The following is a 23745-nucleotide window of genomic DNA, read 5'->3' on the forward strand; positions in this document are numbered from 1 at the left end:
ATTCTGGTATTAAAATTCTAACTAGGTTAGGCAACCTACTGGAATGTTCCATTTCAGAAGTTCTGGAAGCATTTCTATTTGAAAAACAAACTGCTATTCCTCCACGAAATATATACTATTTTTGCTGTATGGCTAAAACAATCAGGAGTAGTTTTGCAGAAAATGTATACACATACTCCACTGAACATTGACTTCAGACTGTACAGACAAAAAAACATCACATAACATACTTGGTTTTAATTGTTTATCTTACTCTTCAAAGGAAATTCAGCAGTCATGCAAAGTAGAAATCCTTATTGAAGTTTTCTAAATTGTGAGATATAGTGTTATCACAATTTAAAAGGAATAAAAGCAAAAGCAATCCACCATTATTATGCAGATGACTTGCCTAGGAATTTGTAGTTGATTAGCTAGACAGATACATGCTTCAGAGGAGGCAGCAGAAAACAGTGATTCTGGTCTTTTGAGGACTATATCCTCCACCCCAAAAGTTATGAATCCTTAGGTTTACGTTTAATTCATCCAGGATCATGGGGGTAAGGATGGGGGGGAGATTGCAGCATTCAGAGTTAGTTACTGAGTGAAAATAGGAAAAAAAATCTGTCATCAGGGTGCTTCAGTGATCTACACATACATAGCAAGAGGGCCTTAAATTAAATCTGATTTCTGGGTAACTGTGACAAAACCATACCGTGAGCTCCCTGTCCTCTATAATTTTCTTAATTTCTTCCCAATCTTCCAAATTCCATCAACTGAAAAACTGATGAAAAACAGCTTTGAAATAAAATGCCTCAAACCTGTTAACATCACCAAAAATGTATTTATCACTATGTTCATGTATAGACACAAAATATTTAGTGGGTATTGCAGAAAAAGTAAAAAAATGGATATAAATGTGTAAAAATTGAAAATTGCCTGATTGTAGACAATCTTCAGTATCCTGATCTTGATGGATGACTATATAATAAAAATACTATAACCAGTAGTCTGATAAGAACTTTTAAAAATAACTTTATCAAAATAACATAGAATCAAAATAACATAGAATCATAGATATTTTTAGAACACTGGAATCATTCTATAGTACAATTTCCAAAATATCAAAAGTTGCACTTAAAGCACTACTAGCAAGCAAGTGCACTATTAATAAACTTTCAGCCTTTGGTTCCCCTAGACTATAGCTTTAAAAAACTGCTAAGTGACACTTAAAATCATAACCTTTACTATAACTTGAAAATAGCTTAACCAATTTGCATAATTGCTGGGAATAACATCTTTCAGCTCTATGTAGCCCTTTTTCTCTCAAATGAAGCAGAGACACGGAGACTTATGATGAAGACGGCCATGAGGTCTACATTCATTTTAGCATACCCCCACTTATTTCCAACAAAATAACAAATACCCGCTTTCCCTGTACCATAATGGGGAGTTCAGTAATGGTCATGACGTGGAGGCAATAAATCATTCTCCCTCATGTGCTCCCTCTCTTGCTCTCTCTGGCTAGGTATGGTCACACTAAAGCATCCCGAGGCAAGGTACAGGGAGAAGGACGTGGAGAAAGGGGAAGAGGGGAGGCAACATGTTCAGAGAAGGAATTATGCGGAAGTTCACCTGCTGTTGTCACGATCAAGACATGGAGAGGTGCGGCTGCAACAGAATAGATACTTTAGCACAGAGAAGGAATGGATCAAGTGAAATATAAAGAAGGAAATCAGAAGTGACTTTCAAATGAAATATTTATATACCAATACCGTATTCACTGAAAAAAAAAAAAAAAAAGGATGGAAATACAAATGAGATACAGCTCTCTGAAAAGGCTGAGAGAAGACCCAGATATGGGGGCTATGGAGTAACTCCCAGGTTAGGGAACTGGGATATAAAACCAATGGAGAGGGATTTGTGGCCTTATTCAACACTGGCGTATGTGGGTACTCAAAGTCTAAATATCCAAGAAGCTACACAACATCAAGGGGCAGTTTAATGAAAGATAAAAAGTCTTTCATTTGATAGACATAGTTTTGCCTCCATAGCTTTTCACTCACACTTTTAGTATTTTCAAAATAGTGGTAATGCCCTTTGGGCTGCTACATAAGAAATGCAAACAGAAAAGGCGCAATTTAAAAATTGGCTCCAATGACAAACAGCAGCATAAACTATAAGGCAGAGTAGGTAACACTAATTACCTACTATAGGTAACAAAAACTATGTGAACGAAGTCTTGGTGCTTTTCCAAGACTTCCATTCCCTGTCTTCCTCACTGGTCACACTGTTTGACCTCGCTCTAAGTCCTGTCGTTCATTCCTCTTCTACTTGAGGCTGCTCTTCCTCAAAACGCTCCGTACCTTTTCAGAGAGTCCACTTGGGTTTTCGGCACCTGATGATTTACAGATAAGTGTATACTCTGGACCAGAAACCTAACTTGACGAAACAGTTGTTTCACTACTTATGAAACAATTTTCTTCACCCCAAAGAATTTACCTTCATGCACCATTAAAAAAAAAAAGTGTTTGAAATACATGAACAACTAAATTAACTGCCACAGGTACTTAGATAAATATTGATGTCGTCAAATGAAAAACATCTTTAATTTCTATGAATTTCAAATATCAACTTCCACTATTTGGGCTAACATCTTTACATTTTTTTTAAAATAGACTATATTTTTTAGAGTAGTTTTAGGTTCACAGCAAAACCATCTTCAACATGTTTTCATGAAAAAGAAGTCCTATAAAAGATTACTTTCCTATTGACTTCTAGTTACTATGTCTTATATACGACGTCATGAACTGACATTTATTTGTTGGCACTTGGCTGACATTAAAAAACTATAACATTAAAGACTTTTGAAATAATACTTAAAATGAGTCACAAAACTAGCTATTGATAGGAATTTGTGGCTTACATCTGTTGATTCATTATGCACTTATGAAATGGGGAAGAAATGTAAAATTTAAGCTCTTGTCAAAGCTTGCACTGGATGTGATCACGGTTAGGATACTGGAAATAATAATCACACTGTGAATCAGTAAGGCAACTTCTTTAAGAACAACAACAAAAATATTACAGTCAGCCTTTCTTTTGCTAGATACTGGCTGTATTTATTGGTCAGAACAGATTTTTTAATCACCGTGACCTATTCTCCTATTGTGATGAACACTAGTCATTGGAAACAGTAGAAATAAAAGAAAATAATGGTGCTTATTGGTAGAAGTTGTGTCTTCCATTAATCTAAAATCTCATCTAATCTAATAGATCATTATCCACAAAATTAGTGACATATGCATATAAAAGCTAACTTTATTATCTCCTCTATCAAAAATTATTTTTTTTCTTACAATTTGGGCAGGCTTTGAAGTGACTTAGAATTCACCTAATTATTTTAAGATAAACTCAGCTCCTTGTAAATTACATAAAAACTATTACTCAGGAACCTGATATATAATGAATAAAATTATAAGAAGTCATTTTTATATGATACATTATGAATACTATGTATATTAATATCACAGTAGCTTTCAAATACCATCACGTTCAGAAATACTGAATTTTTAGTGTAAGTATCCATTCCACTGGAGTCATCTTTTGCAGTGTTCATTCAAATACTATGGTAGAAACACAACTTTACGATAGATTACCTGATAAAAAATAAGTCAAACACTGCCATTATGAATTATACCACATTGGTTATTCCCATTTAGAGAATCCGGAATACTTTTGTTTCACTAACTGGAAATTTGCTAAAGATGTGTGTGTGGATTGTATAAATACTAATGGCTAAAATCTATTGAGTACTTATTCTTTCTAGGCAAAATGCTAACTACTTAAGAAGCACCTAATCCTTAAGTCCCCCCTACGGAGCCTATAACATAACATTCATCTTATAGATAAATAAACGAAAGCACTTTACACAACTTGCCCAGTGTCACATATTGAATGTCAGGGCCAGGATCTGAATTCTGTTTGGTATGATTCCAAAGCACACTCTTAACCATCATGTTATTGCTCTTTCTTTCTTTTTTTTTTTTTTTTTATGACTGAGTAATATTCCATTGTGTATATGTACCACAACATTTTTATTCATTCATCTGTCTATGGATATCTAGGTTGCTTCCACTTCCTGGCTACTGTAAATAGCTATCCATTGATTTTTAATGCTCCCTTTGTCATATTTCAAGAGCTTCTTTTGAGAATTTCTCTTTCTAGGTTATTAATTCTGTTCCATTGACATATGCTTCTCTTGCTGCATTAATACCAAAAGGAATGCTTAAATATAGAAAGACATGTCCTCTTTTATTCTTCACATTCTTCCTAATTTTCTTGTACCTTCATGACTGTTTATTTTTACACAACATTTTAAAGCTCATCTTTAAGCTCCTCAAACATGGTGGGGAATTTTATTTCAAACACACTGAATTTGCCAATTAATTTTTGAGATTTTCACCTTTGTAAGAACAGGTTTTCCAGTATATGAGCACACTGAATCTACAGATCCTTATTTATATTCCACAGTAAGGTTTTATACATATTTCTATACAAATCTAATGCATTTTTAATTAGACTTATTACTAGACATTGACTTGGTTTTGTTCCTTTGTTAATGTTTTCTTTTAAAAATCATTTTTTCTATATAAATTGTCTAGATATTTGCTGCTATTGGATTTTTTTTTTTGACAGCTTTAATTTTTCAGCACTTTATTTTTTTTTTTTGATAAATTTAACGCCTTTTATTGCCATACCTCATTTTACTGTGCTTTGCTTTAGTGAGCTTTATAGATACATGTTTTTTTTTTTTTTTTTCCTTGTTAATTTTCTGTTTAGTTGATCTATCCATAAGTGTGAGTGGGGTATTAAAGTCTCCCACTATTATTGTGTTATTGTTAATTTCTCCTTTCATACTTGTTAGGATTTGTCTTACATACTGCGGTGCTCCCATGTTGGGTGGATATGTATTTATAATTGTTATATCTTCTTCTTGGATTGATCCTTTGATCATTATGTAGTGACCTTCTTTGTCTCTTTTCACAGCCTTTGTTTTAAAGTCTATTTTATCTGATACGAGTATTGTGACTCCTGCTTTCTTTTGGTCCCAATTTGCATGGAAAATCTTTTTCCAGCCCTTCACTTTCAGTCTGTATGTGTCCCCTGTTTTGAGGTGGGTCTCTTGTAGACAACATATGTAGGGGTCTTGTTTTTGTATCCATTCAGCCAGTCTTTGTCTTTTGGTTGGGGCATTCAACCCATTTACGTTTAAGGTAATTACTGATAAGTATGATCCCGTTGCCATTTACTTTATTGTTTTGGGTTCGAGTTTATACACTGTTTTTGTGTTTCCTGTCTAGAGAATATCCTTTAGTATTTGTTGGAGAGCTGGTTTGGTGGTGTTGAATTCTCTCAGCTTTTTCTTGTCTGAAAAGCTTTTGATTTCTCCTTCATACTTGAATGAGATCCTTGCTGGGTACAATAATCTGGGCTGTAGGTTATTTTCTTTCATCATTTTAAGTATGTCTTGCCATTCCCTCCTGGCTTGAAGAGTTTCTATTGAAAGATCAGCTGTTATCCTTATGGGAATTCCCTTGTGTGTTATTTGTTGTTTTTCCCTTGCTGCTTTTAATATTTGTTCTTTGTGTTTGATCTTTGTTAATTTGATTAATATGTGTCTTGGGGTGTTTCTCCTTGGGTTTATCCTGTTTGGGACTCTCTGGGTTTCTTGGACTTGGGTGATTATTTCCTTCCCCATTTTAGGGAAGTTTTCAACTATTATCTCCTCAAGTATTTTCTCATGGTCTTTCTTTTTGTCTTCTTCTTCTGGAACCCCTATGATTCGAATGTTGTAGCGTTTAATATTGTCCTGGAGGTCTCTGAGATTGTCCTCATTTCTTTTAATTCGTTTTTCTTTTATCCTCTCTGATTCATTTATTTCTACCATTCTATCTTCTAATTCACTAATCCTATCTTCTGCCTCTGTTATTCTACTATTTGTTGGCTCCAGAGTGTTTTTAATTTCATTTATTGCCTTATTCATTACATATTGACTCTTTTTTATTTCTTCTAGGTCCTTATTAAACCTTTCTTGCATCTTCTCAATCCTTGTCTCCAGGCTATTTATCTGTGATTCCATTTTAATTTCAAGATTTTGGATCAATTTCACTATCATTATTTGGAATTCTTTATCAGGTAGATTCCCTATCTCTTCCTCTTTTGTTTGGTTTGGTGGGCATTTATCCTGTTCCTTTATCTGCTGGGTATTCCTCTGTCTCTTCATCTTGTTTAAATTGCTGAGTTTGGGAGTCCTTTCTGTATTCTGGCAGTTTGTGGAGTTCTCTTTATTGTGGCGTTTCCCCGCTGTGTGTGGGTATGTAGAGGTGGCTTGTCAAGGTTACCTGGTTAGGGAAGCTTGTGTCGGTGTTCTGGTGGATGGAGCTGTATTTCTTCTCTTTGTTCAGTCGCGCTATGGGGAGGGAGGGAGGGATGCTGCAAACAAATGACACTGGCGTGCGCTCGCAGTGCCTCAGCCACACTGGGTCTGCCCCCGCTCACAGCGCGTGTAGCCTCCCTGCCCACACTGCTCAGGCTCTAGGTTGTTCCGCTGGGAACAATCCGAGGCTGGGCCTGGGTTGCATGCACCTCCCAGGTCCAAGCCGCTCAGGTTCAGGCACTCAGGTAGTCCTCAGAGGCGCAGACTCAGTTGGGGCTGCGTTTTGTGCTCTTCCCAGGTCCGAGCAGCTCAGGTGATGAGGTGTTTGGTGAGCGCCAATGCTGCGACTTATCGCCTCCCCGCCACTTGGTTATCTGGGTGTAAAACCGGCGCACCTTCTCAGGCAGATGTTGACCGTCCAGACCCCCAATAAGTTTTAGTTAGCAAAGAAGCCAGTTTTATAGATAATGTCTCTCTGGGGCTGCGATTGCCCCCTTCCGGCTCTAACTGCCTGTCACCGGAGGGGGAAGGTTTGCAGCCGGCTACCTTTGTTTAGTCCTTTGTTCCGTGCGCGGGCTGGCGGTGTCTTAGGTTAGGGCTGGCTTTTCGCATGGTAGATATCCCACAGTCTGGTTTGCTAGCCCAAATTATTTCGCTCAGATAGTGCTCAGGGTATTCAGGCCAGATTCTTACTCTCAGCGATGCAGCCCGCGCCGCGCCTCCCTGCCCAGCCCCCGCTTGCTAATGGCGGATGCAGGCGTCTGCGCTGCTTCTCTGCTGGAGGAGTGACCGTAGGGCTCGCAATCTGCGAGTTTTAATTGTTTATTTATTTTTTCTCCCTGTTATGTTGTCCTCTGTGCTTCCAAAGCTCGGCACGGATTCGGCAGTGAGAAGGTTTCCTGGTGTTTGGAAACTTCTCTCTTTTTAAGACTCCCTTCCCGGGACGGAACTCCGTCCCTCCCTCTTTTGTCTCTTTTATTGTCTTTAATATTTTTTCCTACCTCCTTTTGAGGAGTTGGGTTGCTTTTCTGGGTGCCTGATGTCCTCTGCCGGCATTCAGAAGTTGTTTTGTGGAATTTACTCGACGTTTAAATGCTCTTTTGATAAATTTGTGGGGGAGAAAGTGTTTTCCCCGTCCTACTCCTCCGCCATCTTGGCGCCTTCCCCCCATGTTATTGCTCTTTCGTAGACTGTCTTCCAAATTCAAATAACAACCCTCAGCAAGCTTCTTAAAGGTACTGGCTAAGGCTTACTCATCTGTTTTCCTTAGTGCCTGGCACAAACTTTGGTGCGCTGCAGAATTCAACAGTGTGTGAAGAGAGAATACTGAAGTAAATGGAAAGGATAAAAAGATATTTGAGGTAACTAGTCATATGTTAATTACCTAAGTCAAACTTATAGTCGAAGCTTTATTAGGCAATGGTGTTCCTTTCTAATCGCCTACATAAAACAAATATATTTGACAACTGGTGCTTGTAGAAAATACCAATGGCAAGGCCCCAGCAACAGAGACTGTAATAGAACTGGTTTCAGTTGGGGCCTGGGCATCAATATTTTTAAAGCTCCCAAGTGATTCCCATGTACAGCCAGAGTTGAGGATCAGAGTCAGTGACCATGTTTCATAGTAAAAAAAAAATAAGGATCTTTAAAATCTTGGTCTGCAATAAGACAAATTTTCTCTGTCACATTTTGCTTAAAGTAATCTTGTCACTTTGTAGGCTGGACATGGACTTCAAATACTAGATTATGGTTTCTAAATTCTGACCTATTATCCATCAACACTCTAGGCCCAAGGTTTTTTTCCTTATTATTGTTGTTGAAAAATTTAGTATGTGATGTTATGCTTTTTGAACCACATATAGCTGTCAGATTTTAATTATCTCATTTTATACTTAAAATAAGTAAATTTGAATGAGGTTTAATTGGTTTTTATTCCCCTGAATAACACTTGCACTAAGAACTAGCTTTTACTTATTTAACATAGAAGAGTATTATGATTATTTTCAATATCTATGTAACTAATTTTATATCTATGTAACTAGTTTTAAGAGCCTTTAACAGAAGATCAGATTAAGAAGTCCCAAATTTTAAACTACAGTATCTTAGAATGCTTTCCTGAAAGGAGAATATTTTAGAATAATAAAAACAATAAAGGATCCATCACTCAAAATCATTCTGTGGATAATGGATAAGGAGTTTGGGATAATAATTTAAATCAAAATATTACATTTAGTTAGATAAAATATGAGCAGGGTTTAAAAAGTAATTAAAGAAAAACATTTTTAAAGTTTATTCATAATTATGGAATTACTATACAACTTGAAACCATTAAAATGTAAGGAAAAGACCAATTGTAAAGAGTATTACAATTTAAAACCCCTTAAGGAATTTATATTACAAATAATTGAATTCTTCTAACTTAAGAACATCTTTAAGGATATTTAAAATCATTAACTCAAAGTCCTACTTTTTAATAAGCTAATATAAATAGGCAGAATTTCTTAAGTAGTGGCATATATATTACCTGAATGACTTTAAAACGATAATTGAGAACCTAACTGGTTGCACTCAAATCTCCCTTTTTAATATATTTTTACTTCAAGCACCATGTGAACTCCTCTGTATATCTGTATGACTCAGACTCCTGTAAACATTATTTTAGATGCATTAATACGCAAGGAAAGGCATTTATTAAACTAGTCAATCTTAGTAAGCAGAACTTTCAAAAGCAAATGATCTTGCCCCTCTTTTCAAGGTATCTTAAAGACAAAAATATGAACAATAAGGAGGCCACAGGTATACTCTGGTTAGTTAACAAGCTATTTGACGCAGTTCTATGCGTTATTTTAAAACAATGGTCAGTTCTTCTATGCGGAATTCAACCCTTTTTGCTGGTCTGTTTGTGTGGAGAGACTCCATGGCGGATAAAGCAGATAAAGCATGACCTTTTTAAAAAAGGTCACTTCCCCTGTAAGCTAGCCATCAGCTAAAGCTACTGGACAAAGCTGTTATTTTCACTCATCTCTTTTTACCTCTTGATCTGGATACACAATATTGATTTACTCACCCTGAATGAATAGGGCTGGAAGAAAGAGCCACGTTGTCCAAGTTCTCAGTGCCCCAGCTTAGACGATAAGAATTCCTTTCTGCCTCCTTGGCTAGAGTTGTCACCTAAACACAAAGAACACTGGATTTAATACGAAAGACTTCTTTCAATTAAATTAAAATATAATGAACTTCAATAATTGGAATCACAGGAAAGTGGTATTACATGGAAAAACATTCATTTAAAAATATGATATGAGACTAAGGCATTTAAAAATATATCTTTATAATGCATTCCAATTTAAATTACATTACTGATGTAGGGTTACACTTGAGTAGTTGTCTATGAAAATCATTGGTTTCATTTACTTCCTTATATATAGTCAAACTGATAAAACCATATCTAAAATTAAGTTCATAACAAATTCTACACCTTTTCTCATAGAAAACAATTTTAAATATTGAGAGATATATTTTAACCTGTACCTTTTATCTTATACTTTAAAATGCATCCAACCTTACATTTTCCTTTAACAGAGATTTCACAAAGAAATTGAGTTTTATATATAATCTTCACAGAAGAATCCAGTATAGCTTAAGACACAAGTAGTATATTATTTTAGAAAAACTCTGCTCATTGAGAAATGCAGCAAACTTTCTTTATGCTTTTGAAAAACTTGTAAATCTCTTATGCTAGGCTTATTGACTGAATTAAGACAGTTTTTTGTTTTTTTTTTTTTTAGGTTAAAAAATCTTCTTCCAGACCTAGCCAACATCAGATAACGTTAAAAAGACCTCCAGAAAACAGAAACGCAAAGGCAAAAAGTCACATACCTGGTGACTGGGGATCACAACTGCGTCGTCGATCATGGCACTGTCCCTCAGGTACGAGGCATGGCTCAGGGTGTGAGACCTGTCGGAACTGAAGGATCGAAGGCTGGTAGGTTGGCAGGAGGTCATGGTGATATACCAACAGCAGTAGTAGGGTTGGGAGGATGGAATGATGAGCCGAGCAGGAGAGTGAAAAAAGCGTGCTATTAGCTAACAGTGCAACTTCCAGGGGGACATAAATCGCAACCGTGGAAGAAGGAAACCCAGGTCTCTGTGTTGCCACACCTCTCTGTCCAGCAACTAAACTAACACATCTTTTGACTGGTTCCCACCACTCAATGGCCAGGGCACAAGGGAATCCAGAAGATAAAATTTGATACTCCTAACCTGATTCATTTTCTTCCCAGAAATGTTTTAAACCAGCAACTGTAGCTTACTGCTAGTATAAGAAATTCACACAGAAAGTAATCCCAGGATAGACTGCTTAAATCTGTGTTAAATGTAAATCTCCCTGCAGCTAGAAAAAATATTAGTAGAAGACAGCCCTCGGAGAGAATGAAACGAAAGCACAGGTTTCATTTTCACGCATTTTCCTCTCTCTCCACACCTCTTTCTCCTCCTCTCCAGCTGTGAATGACTGAGTGTTGGTGCACACCCCTGGAAGCGACAGAGTGAGATGAATGGGGGCCAGATGCATGCTTCCTGTGGAAGTGCTGTTTCTCCTGTTTGTCTCTGGTGTTTCCAATAAAGGGATTTCAAAGGACAGCACCATTCCCTGTGCATGTCCTGTGTGTGGTGAGTGAGGCACCAAAGAACGCTGGTCGCTGTGGCAATGAGATGCAAGAGCACAAAAAACCGTTTCTAACAACACACGCGCACACACACATCTGCCAGCGTGAAAATGAATTGCCAGCGGACACTGACCAAAACTGAGGCTTGGCTTCACAATGGGATTTAGGCTTTGATAAGCAATGCTTTACATTTTTGGCAAATCTGAATTTCAAAGTTCTGAATTACATACTCATATGTAATGGGTGAGACTCGATATTTGCATAGATGCAATTCGGAGAAGGCAATGGCACCGCACTCCAGTACTCTTGCCTGGAAAATCCCATGGATGGAGGAGCCTGGTGGGCTGCAGTCCACGGGGTTGCTAAGAGTCGGACACGACTGAGTGACTTCACTTTCACTTCTCACTTTCATGCATTGGAGAAGGAAATGGCAACCCACTCCAGTGTTCTTGCCTGGAGAATCCCAGGGATGGGGGAGCCTGGTGGGCTACCATCTATGGGGTTGCACAGAGTCGGACACGACTGAAGCGACTTAGCAGCAATTTGCTTACTTCCTAGTCAATTTGTACAATCAAATGACAAACACATTGGTATCTTAAATAAACTATATTTTATACATGTTAGCCCAAGAATTAAAGATCTGTATTCAGAATACTCTCGCCCAAAGCCCACAAGGGAAAATAAAGAGATAGGCAAACTTTCAGCTTATTTATGGAAGCAAGATTTCATTTACTTTCAGCTAGTAGGTATTTGGCCAGTGAAGCGCTATAGAATTATGGACTAAACATCAATTTAGCAGATCTATTAGTAGAAACTATTTTCTTTTGCAAATATACCTAAGTTTGTAAGCCATATATTGTCATCTTTGAGAGGTGTCAACATCTCCAACTATCTTTGAGGAAATCATCACTTGGTAGATAATTTATAGTAATTTGGGGCCTTCTCCTATTTTGCTGTAGGATCTATGCCCCAAAGTAAATGCTGAATATTAGACGGTAAGTGTAATTGATGTATTAAAATTCATGTATTAAAAAAGTTGAATTATCTGATCCTATGTTTTTACACCTATATAAGTCTGTGTGTTTATAATACAATTAAATCTAAATAGAATTTGTCAATACACTATTTTATGCTCTACAGGCTTTTGGGGAAGATAGAGGCTCCTGACACGGCCATGGCAGGAGGAGCCTGGATGCCAAGCAAACAATTCACAGGGGTTTTAGTTCTGGCACCTGGAAGCAGCTTATACTATAGTTATTTTTACAGCTGTGCAGCTAGATTTTGATGGTGCACTTCATAAATAGGCTACTGTGACGAACCCTGGCCTGACTTTGAAATTGAGGATAGGAAGGGGATTAAACTATTGGGAACAGGGGTCTTTAATCTCAGCAAAAGCTTGTCTCAACTGGTGGACTGAGTATTTTTTTTTTTCCTGCTTTAAACTACAAAGATAGCTAAAGATTCACTTGTATGTGTTTTGTACCAGGCAGCACTAGGTTAACAGCTCTTCAATTCTATTCTCCTTTATTTTCTTTTGAATTGAACCAAGAAGGGAAAAACAGAGAGGTCAACCTCTTGAAATGATATGTTGTCTATGGGCTCATCATCTTCCCCCATCAAGATCTACTGGGTTTAGATGTATTAATTACATAGTCTCTATGCTCAGCTTTGAAATTCATAGATCCAGACGGTGACTTGATACATTTAAAAGTGCTAGATTTATATTAATGAACAGCACAAAAGGACCAACAGGCACTGGAGTACAAGAACAAAAATGCCTGCTCATAACGGCAAGTAGAGACTCCATCACTATGTAACTTTACCCTTAAATGCAGCCATGGAATGGTAGAAACACAGGTCTCAAAGGCAAAATAGATATTTAGCTTGGATGGGAAAAAACTGAATGGATAAAAAAAAAAAAGGTGCCTCAGTTAAGACCCAGTGACGTGGCTGCCACCACTGTCGAAGTGTAAACTTGTAAAAGGGCAGCCAGGTCTCAACTGCCACTCTCAGGGAGGCCCCATATCTGAGTGGGGGTGTGTCTGCTTTAGGAATGAGGTATTTAAGGGCTCCTTTGGGTGTGAATGGAAAGAGGTATTAATGAGGTTTTTAAGAGTTCCTTGGAGCGCGAATTTAAAGCCACATCCTGTAATCACTGTATCAGTAATAACGGTGGATTACTGATATCCATCGACCTAATACCTGGGTCTACTTTTCAACTGGTTTTGAACCAAGAGGAGAAAAGGGATGTTGGTGTTATTTTTTGTCTTTCCTAGAGTCCAAACACCAAAGAAACACAGAGGGAGAAGATAGGAAAGAAGGAGACAATATGATTACAAAAAGGAGATTAGGGTAGGGAGAAAAAGATATTAGGATCTACAGAGAGTGAGGGAAGTTAGAGAGACAGAGTGAAGAGAATGAGTAAGTTAAAACCATATGTCTGAATATCTCTACCCTCTGATTTTATTTTAGCTCTCTCTGTTTACTGCCTTCTAAAATGCTAATTGGTATTTAATCAATGTTTATAGTTCTAATTGCTCTTTTTTCTATGATATCAAAGAATCTACTTAAATGAAATGAAGTGAGAATATTCCAAGAGTAAGGAAATTCTTCTCTAGTTCAAGTCTCTGGATCAGAAAGTGTTTTTAAAACACTGCAAGTAAATTCAAATATTTTGCAACAGAATTGCCACTTTTAAAAAATTAGGTCAGAGGTGGTGCTGTTCAGTTAAATTTGCAATAAAATATCTATAGAAGTGTAAATTTTTACATGCTGTTCAGCTAAGGGATGAGCCAAAAGTTTTTTTTTATAATCTTAAATTTATACTTTTTCACCATGATACAGCTGCTTTATGGACACATATTAGGTGGTATCAAAGTTTGCAATTTCACTGAAAAGTGCAATAATTACTATCTTAGTAAGCTGCAATATTTATTAGAAATTCAATTAATGGTGCTTTCAAACCTATTATAACAAGTGAATATCCCAAAATTCAATGTGTTTGCTTTAATACATGGGGAAGCTTCTGTGGTTCACTGTTATTTAGCTCTGCACTGACTCTGAATAGCACTTTTTAATTTGTAAGCAATAATAAAATAAAATGGAAACAAAATCCAACTAATCACATCTTGGTTGTGTTCCTATTCAATGTAATCAAAGTTTAGCTGTTTTTATTCCTCTGCATCCATATACATTTCGGGCATCAGAGTAATTTTTTCTATCATGTCCAACTATAAATAGGCTAATTACATTTCTTCTGGAGAAGGAAATGGCAACCCACTCCAGTGTTCTTGCCTCAAGAATCCCATGGACAGAAGAGCCTGGTGGGCAGCAGTGCATGGGGTCACAAAGAGTCGGACATGACTGAGTGACTTCACACAAACACCTTTCTTTTGGGGAAACTGTGCTAATGTTTGATCAACCACAAGGTGGAGCTGTGACAGTTAAAATAAAGTCGGGTGGGGGCGTGTCACAGACTTTCATCCTAGTAAAATATTCCTCCTTCTAGCTCAAATATTAATAGATACTCAATTTAATACATAAAAATCCTAATTTGAGAATAAATCCATAATTCTAGAATATAAGCAATCCTTGCCAAAACACACAAGTGTGCACGCATGCACGCACACACACACACACACAATACACATATATTGAGCAGAGAGCAGGGAAATGTGGATGTATCCAGGAAGGTCATGTTTTCATGATATGCGATTAATACCTACCTGGGTATGGTACTATTGAAAGCACACCAAATAAAGAAATGAGAAGGAAAAAATGATTACCGAAAAAGATAACATATTCAATTGGCTAAGCAAAACTAAAAAAAAAAAAAAAAAAAAAGCAACCATGAAAATGAAATGCAGACTATAATGCCAACTCGGAAAGGATGAATGAATCTGGTGTCTTTAATGCAAGTGTGGCCCCGGACAACCGATCATGTCTTTTTTGTTTCATATCCCCTGTCTTTACAAGCTGAGAAGTATTCAGTTTAGGTAGAATCCTCAAACCACTGATACTCGTCTTATAGAAAGCATTGTTCTAAATCTTTCTCCATACTAAGTATTTCAAAGTCAGCAAAAGGATCAAGTTAAGCACTTATTTGTAACAAGAGAAATCAAGCTGAAAAAAAAAGGATTTTTGGATAACACTAATATGATTATTCACAGACTACTGTGAATTTTTGCAAGGCCATAAATATTTCATTGCAATTTAAAGTCTTTCAAGAATCTCAGATTGTAAGGCTCAAATCAATCAGTGTATCAAAATTCAGAATCTAGAACACTGACCCCTCACAAGCTCCCCTACCCTCACTCTCTGAGCAGCTCCCCCTATATCCTGATCCCAAGGACCCTCTCCATCTAAGTCACTGAAGCCAACGAGCCAGTTGGGTCTTCTTCCTCTTCCTCACACAGCCCATAAAATCTGTCATCATATCTGGCCAGTTTTGCCTCACTGATATATTCTCAAATTTTTCATTTCTAAAATTCTCTCCAGGATTGCTACCACCCAGGTTAAGAGTTCAAGTCTTGTCCTAGCTCCTCCAGCAACCATTGCAGCAGTATTTTCTCAGATGGTTACTACTGCCAGAGGTAGGTAGCCCTTTGACAAAGCCGCTGAATTCACCCTCTGTCTCCCTGTCAGAGAGATCCATCCAAAATGCAGACGAGGCCGCCCCTCCTTCACACTTGCACTCCAGCCGCGCTACACTGTTACACTACTCTGTTTCTCTCATACACCACAAGCCTTTGCTCACCTCACCAAAGCTTCAAATGCCCTCCCCGCCTCTCCTCACCACTATTACTCATCATCCCTTCTCGATCTAGGCTCATCGGCTCCAGGAAGCCTGAGCCTCAGGGATCCAGGTGCACTGTGGTACCACTGGCCTCATCTTTCATGCCATTAGTTATGAATTCAGCAATTATATCTTAATCATCTTTGTACCTCCAGCACCTACCACAAAGCCAGTCCAGAAGGGCACTTATATGCACATTGAATTAAAAAAAAAGATAGGAGGGAGGCATTAGTACTCAAGGAAAAAACCCAAGGTAGGCTTGTTTTTCCTAATTATCCCTTTAAAATGGACTAGGCTTTCAGGTATTTATTTCTTACACTCCACATATGCTGGATATAGCCAAAAATAGAGCCAATATTAAAATTATAAACCTGAGATTACTGACTGGCAAAAGATATTACATTATATAAACAATCACACACAATCTAAATTGGCAGTGATAGATGAGGCACCATGGAACGTTCTTAGTCAGTTTGTCGCAAAAAATAATAAACACCTGAGGTGCTAGTTAGTAATTAACCCCAAAATTGATTGTATGTTTCAGAATAAAATGTAAACCTCCCTGGATCTGGTGATAAAACCTGTTCTCCGTCAAGATTTTGCTCAGATTGCTCTTGGTATCCAGCCTCTTGGGGGATTCTATTCCATTTTTTTTCATAAAACAGTCAGTTCCAGGCAATGTTTCCTTCTCAATTTGTTATTTTTAAATCCTTCTTCACAGTATAGTTTGGTTCACAGAAATGATTCCACTAACAAAAAACCGCAAGGGGATTTGGGAGTACCTGTAACTGCCACTGAGTAAAGACTGCCCATAAGGCAAAACTGTCCTTTTAATTTGCCCTTAGAGAAAAAGTCGTAGATGATTGAAAGTATCATACTTTAACAGTTTAGAGCTCTTTATTTGTCACGACTCTGCTTCTTACAAAGTTAAACTTTCACTAAATGACTTAATCTCTCTAGGCCTCGGTTGCCTTTAAAACAGACACAAAGTTGTTAGAGAATACCATAAGATAATACACTAACTGCCCAGAGGACAGGATACCTATGAAGTGTCAATGATCCTGTCTACACTATCATCACAAAGGGAGCGCTTTCGGTGAATACCTGTCGGAGCGGCCCCCCTCCAAGCTGTAGCGCAGGTAATTCATCCCGTCCAGGAACTGACTGCTGGGGAGGGAGTCATCACCCAGCTCCTTTAGGTCCTCAGGTCTAAGGTACTCTCCCCCATCACCCGTCATTGTGTCATCACCTTGAAACAGTCAGAGAGAGATGGAGACTTACTTGTTGAATGTAGTATCAACTACAAAATACAATTATAATTGTGAAAAAAATCAGCATAATAGCATTGTCATCACTGAAATACTGCATACTGGAAAAAAAACAGAACACATGCAATTAAAAAGTGCTGAAACTCGGGGGAACAATATTTGACTCATTTTCCTATTACTTAACAAGAAGAAATAATTACCTGAATTGGAAGTCTTTTAATTTTTAGTCAACCTTCTTTACTCATTTTTTATCATAATAGCTGATTTATAGCTTTATATTTAACTTAATAATTAGTACAATATGTACAACTTAGCTTCTGAATGTGGTTTCAATAATTTTATACACAGTAGCCAGCATTAACAGTCTTCATGTAATCAACAACATGCTAAGAAATATCTATGGCTCTAAAACAAAGAAGAAGTGTACTAAATGGAGTTAATACGGCTTATATACAGATATTAGCAAAATACGCACATTAGGAAAGGAACACTAGAACGAAGTGGGCAGATTGTGACATTTTAATAAACAATCAGGGATTTAATTTTAAAAACATTACAGAGCTTAGTAAGGATGCTTTGGGATGGCTTCCCAAAGGTGAAGTACCAGGGAAAAAGTGAGCTAAGTAACAAAGCAGTGGCAGAAAGCGATGACTAAGTGTTGTAGTTGTCATTTGGAAGCACAGATGGCGAGAGCACATTCCCTGCCCATGCACTGGAATAGAATGCTGTCAAAAATACAGATTTCAGGAAATTCAATAAATGATACCTCATTCACACAAATGCTCTCTATACCATTAATGTGCTAGAATGGGGGAATAATTTAGCTAAGAGAAACTATTTTTGAAGATCCTTGAAGGGTACTAATCACACAAAGCCTGAAAACCTATGTAAGGGAAAACTTGAAGGAATGTACTTCATTTTTATAAGTTAAACATTATTTTAATTTCTTCTGTTTAAAATAACTATTTCAAGTCAGCACTAAGTTATTTATAAAGACACAGCATCAAAGAACCATAAAAGCATGTCTTCAGCATTTCATCACTTCCCTGTATACATGATCAGAAGAGCCCATAATCAAAAGATTATTAGCTTTCTAAATTACTTAAAGCCAAAGACAGCTTGAACAAAAGATCTTCCAGTGAATAGAAATGCAATTTATTCACCACTGGAGGTTTTTCTCAGAATCATTACACTTAATATTTGGCAGTTACAAGTCTCATCATTAAAATTACTTTTTATTTTTCCTCAGTGAAATAATTATATTTTTATTTAGTTTTAGTTGAGTGAGGCTACCCAGAATAGTAATTAAAAGTTGAGTCTTTAAAATCAGATAGACCTGGTTTAAAATTCTAATTCTGCTACTTACTGGCCAGTTAATCTTCCCATGAGAGTGATACTAATAATCTATCTCACATGCCGGGGATCTGAATTAAATAATACATAAGGACATATTATAGAGTTCTAGGATATAATATTACTAGGTATTATTTTTGTTAATACAAAATGGTCAAAGTGTTGACACTCTGAAATATAAGCTAAACTTTTATGCAAAATAATTTTTGAAAATATATAAAGAAAAATGTAATTGCACTGCTTAAACAGTTCATAAATCTGGTAACTCTAATGAAAACATGAGTAAATTTTTAAAATTAATTTTGTTAAACTGGTTCCCCCTCAAATCTTGTATATAATCTCTTCTTCAAAGTGTTCTCTCACAAAATCAGATGCAGCAACAGCAGCAACCCACAGATAAATAACAATACAGATGCGCGTGAAATGCATGATGCTAGTTAACTTTAAGGACCAAAAAGGCCAAAGGAGGGAGATCTCTTGTAGTGCAGTGGGCTGAGCAGTGTCCCCCCAAAATTTCATTTTGTCAACTTGGAGCCCCAGGATGTGGTCTTATGTGGAGTCAAGGTCCTTCTAGATGTAAAAGAAGGATTTAGATGAGATCATACACGATCATTTCAAAAAAAGTGTTTTCACGAGAGAGAGAGAAGGACACAAATAGACTCAGAGGAGAATGCCATGGGAATGCAGATGTTAAAGAGATGTGTCTATAAGCCAAGGAACACCAAGGGCTGCTGACAGGCACCGAGGCTGGAAGAAGTGATCAAGAGTTCTTCCCTACAGCTCTCGGAGGTGAGCATGGTCCCACCATGGACTTCCAGCCTCCAGACCTGTGAGGGAATAAATCTGTGGTGATTTGCTGCAGTAGTCCTAGGAAATTCCAGGGAAGCTGCAAAAGGAATCGCTGAAGAAGGAATGGGAGCTGGTCAACTGCTTGGGGGCAACTGTGATAGGCAGCAGCTGCTGCTTCAAAGTTGCTTCAGTCGTGTCTGACTCTGTGCGACCCCACAGACGGCAGCCCACCAGGCCCCGCCGTCCCTGGGATTCTCCAGGCAAGAACACTGGAGTGGGTTGCCATTTCCTTCTCCAATGCATGAAAGTGAAAAGTGAAAGTGAAGTCACTCAGTCGTGTCAGACTCCAGGCAAGAGTACTGGAGTGGGTTGTGTGATTGGCAGAGATGAGTGTATTTTAAGGAGAGGCTGGTGTGTGAGGGGTCATGGAGGGCAGCAAAAACAGTATGAATATAAGAGTAACATGCATTACTTACTGAGAGAATACTAAGTAGAATGACTTAGCATTAGTCAGTGTTCATGTTGGCGAGCAATGGGAAGAATCTACGAAGAAAGTCGGTCTCTGAACACAGCAATGAGATCAGGAAGCTTGGACATTTTATTACAGGACTTGTGGGACTTTCCACTATTTCTCCCTCTTGTATAACTGGTAAGTCTTTACACAGGAGTATTTTTATGAGTCAAATAAGTTGGGATTCCCCCTTGGTTTATTTCTGGGAGACAAAAAGTTCTAAGACAATTCTAAGACTTGGCTTATTAAAACACAAGTATTGATTGGATATAAGCCTAAATTATTTCAGAAAGAAAATGCAAGTTTTGTTAACCTTTGAGAAAACTAAGTCTTATTTATGAAAAAGTAGAGGGAATGGCTGAATTCACGGTTACATATAAAACAAGCTATACTTCATGGATCCCTTGAGCAAAAGGCCTACAGAACTATTTAAAACCCAAAAGTGCTTGAATGTACTCTCTCATTCTTGCTCTATCCCCCACTCTACTACCCCAACCCTCCTCTAAGCTCCAGCAATCAAATAGTTGAGCTTTGCCTTCTAGCGTCAAATTCCTAATTTCACCCAGACTGAGGCATCCTACCCATCCCCAGAGTCAACAGGCTTTTACATTTCATCTTGCTTCTCATAATCTGTCAGCTCTCACCAGTCTCTTAGCAACCAAGATGGTTACAGAGAACAAAGACAAGTCACAATGAGCTTCAATTTCTTCTTGAAATTACTCACAAGTGAAAGCATTAGCCGCTCAGTCAGGTCCAACTCCTTGCGACCCCATGGACTGTAGCCCACCAGGTTCCTCTGTCCATGCAATTATCCAGGCAATAATACTGGAGTGGGTTGCCATTCCCTTCTCCAGGGGATCTTCCTGACCCAGGGATCAAACCTAGGTCTCCTTGCATTGCAGGCAAATTCCTTATCACCTGAACCACCAAGAAAGCCCCCAAATTACTCACAATTCCTTAATAAAAAGTAGGGCTTACACTTCAGGTTCTCTGTCTTATTCCTCCCCTTTTTCTTCCCCTCTTGTCATCCCTAAGTGGACAGAAGGTTTACGTGGTGAAGGAAAGAGAAGAGAATGTCACTGAGTCCACTCAGCCGGACTCACTCCCAGTCTGGAGAAGCAAGGCCTAGTGTCAGCAGTTTTACCTTGTACAAGATGCAAATGAACTTAGCCTTCCCCTCCTGTGCATGTAGTCATATTAAAAGACAGAAAGAAAGCAACTGGAAGAGGACAGTTTTATCAAATATATCAAACTGAGTGACTGTGGTGATAAGTCAATGCACAAGTGAAAAAGCCCTTATTTCACTGAGTTCATGAGAGAGTGGATGTCCTTTACATTCTCCCACATTTCTGCATTTTGATGATTTTATTACAATGCTATCTGCCTAAGACAGCTGCTACATTAAAAAAATTGCCTCCTAGGCTTTGTATTACCAAATGTGAAGTTCAAGGGTTCAGAGACCCCTATGGTGGCCTTGTGTCTATCCTGATGCTCGATTATGTTTCAGAGTTGCTCAGTCGCGTCCAACTCAACTCTTTGTGACCCCATGTTCTGTAGCCCACCTGGCTCCTCTAGCCACGGAATTCTCCAGGCAAGAATACTGGAGTGGAGGTCCTACAATATAGCACATGGAACTCTGCTCAACATTAGGTGGCAGTCTGGATGGGAGGGGAGTTTGGGAAAGAATGTATATGTATGTGTGTGGCTGGTGGGCTTCCCTGATAGCTCAATTGGTAAAGGATCTGCCTGCAATGCTGGAAACCTGGGTTCAATCCCTGGGTTGAGAAGATCCCCTGGAGAAGAGAAAGGCTACCCACTCCAGTATTCTGGCCTGGAGAATTCCATGGACTGTTCAGAATTCCATGGTGTTGCAAAGAGTCAGACATGACTGAGCAACTTTGACTTTCACTTTCATATATGGCTGAGTCCCTTTGCTGCCCACCTGAAATTATTACAACATTGCTAACTGGCTATACTCCAATATAAAATAAAAATTTTAAATAAAATAATAAAAAAGAGAATACTCAAGTGGGTTATGATTCCCTTCTCCAGGGAATCTTCCTGACCCAGGGATCAAACCCAGGTCTCCTGCATTGCAGATAGACTCTTGACCATTTGAGCCACCAGGGAACACTTACGTCTCAGAGAGAAATGGTCAAAGATGCAGAATCCCAACATGCTAGTGTCACTGGCCAGATGCTAACCCAATGTTGGAATTACCTGGAAAGGTATGTACTTAGGTACTATTCTCGCCATGAAACTCCTCTCCCAGGACATGTGTGCATAAACCATGCTATTTGATAGTGTCTGCAGTGTGGGATGGGAAGCAGAAATGTCTATAGAAATTAATGAAAAATAAGTCTGGGGAAAACATGATAGAGCTAATGCTTTAAATATTATTATTTAAATGTCTTATTATAAATAAGACAATCATATTCTTGCCTTTCAACATGGTAAGTAAGATGACTTCTACAGTCCAAGGCAAGCCTATCCCGGCCTTTAAACCCTCATCTTCTTTCATCTTCCTAAACTCCTTGTCTGCTAGATCCTTTATCTTCGACCTCTGCTTCTCTGCCAGCCCCTTCTTTCCTCAGAAACATCCATGTTTCTGCCCTCTTTGAAATACAGTAACCTCTTCCTCCAACTCTTAGGCCTTCTTTATTTCATACTCTGAGTCCTTTTCCTTTCACAAACAGAGGCTTTCTGTTTTTACAAATTAATCAGTGGCCAAGAGGTGACTTCTTTGCAAAACTACCCTTCTTAATTTCTCAGATGTAAACCCTCCCTGGTCTTCCCCCTTCCATCGGAGTCTTTCTTTCCAGTCTCCACTCTCCTTAAATGTTGATACTTCCCTTCCAAACTTTCTTCTTATTTGATACATAATCATGTATTTTTAAAACGTCAAAGATCACCTATATTTTGCTCACACACTTTCTGCATCCATCCCAAACCTCTCTCACAAACTCAACACACAGATTCAAATGTTTCCAGGGCTGCCCCACCTCAACTTGCTATAAGCGTCTCAGGTTCAGCACGGTGACCCCCGACTCATCTTCTTCCCCACCTTCCTCTCTATCCATCTGCTTCTCTCTGCAAATTCCCTACGTGAACACACAGTACAACTACTTCCCTACCTGAGCCAAGGCGGGGAAAAGGGATACAGGACTACTTTCAAATAAGATTCTGAATTTAAATACTTAACCCTTATTTGTTAGTTCTACTGGCTTGGAAAGAGTTTATGACAGAGTGGTTATACCCCAGCATTCTCTGTTTTATCAACTTCCTTATTTGTTGTAAAACAAATAAACAAAAAGCAAACCCTTTTTATTTTTTGCGTCATAACAAACCTAAAGTGAACTTCCTTTCTGTTTCTTATATTTGAACAACCCCTTCCCTGACATTACATATGTACTTACTTAACAGAATTCTCGGAGAAGGCAATGGCACCCCACTCCAGTACTCTTGCCTGGAAAATCCCATGGATGGAGGAGCCTGGTAGGCTGCAGTCCATGGGGTTGCTGAGGGTCGGACACGACTAAGCAACTTCACTTTCACTTTTCACTTTCATGCATTGGAGAAGAAAATGGCAACCCACTCCAGTGTTCTTGCCTGGAGAATCCCAGGGACGGGGGAGCCTGGTGGGCTGCCGTCTATGGGGTTGCACAGAGTCGGACACGACTGAAGCGACTTAGTAGCAGCAGCAGCAACAGAATTCTAACTTTCAGGTTTTAGGAGTTAATTTGTTTTTCATTGTATTCTCCAATTATTCCAAACAACTTCATGAAAACCCTTTCTACTAATTGTATAACATTAATGTATTGCTTGCTTTCAAAGTTTCCTGTTTTAATATCTGGAAACTAAAGAGTCCTCAGAGCTAGAACCACAGCCAGTCTCTACAGGGTGCAGATCACAAGAGAATGGGAACAGATACATACGTACAGTGGGAA

At 38.3% G+C, this 23745-nt stretch overlaps 1 protein-coding gene across 17 annotated transcripts in view; it reads right to left on the reverse strand.

The window, feature by feature from the left end:
- Positions 1-23745, reverse strand: part of ANK2 (ankyrin 2) — a 585830-nt gene that overhangs the window by 58020 nt on the left and 504065 nt on the right. For 7 of the 17 annotated variants that reach the window (XM_024993497.2, XM_024993498.2, XM_024993496.2 and 4 more), the window contains 4 exons: positions 16982-17126; positions 10295-10397; positions 9483-9586; positions 1612-1647 (listed from right to left, as the gene is read on the reverse strand). In XM_024993497.2, the coding sequence (XP_024849265.1) occupies positions 1612-1647; positions 9483-9586; positions 10295-10397; positions 16982-17126 (388 nt within the window). The remainder of the gene's footprint in view (positions 1-1611; positions 1648-9482; positions 9587-10294; positions 10398-16981; positions 17127-23745) is intronic. The other 10 variants (XM_059887690.1, XM_024993494.2, XM_024993493.2 and 7 more) reach the window with 2 other exon arrangements.

Source organism: Bos taurus, chromosome 6 (genome assembly GCF_002263795.3).
Source record: "Bos taurus isolate L1 Dominette 01449 registration number 42190680 breed Hereford chromosome 6, ARS-UCD2.0, whole genome shotgun sequence".
In the NCBI taxonomy this organism is placed as follows: domain Eukaryota; kingdom Metazoa; phylum Chordata; class Mammalia; order Artiodactyla; family Bovidae; genus Bos; species Bos taurus.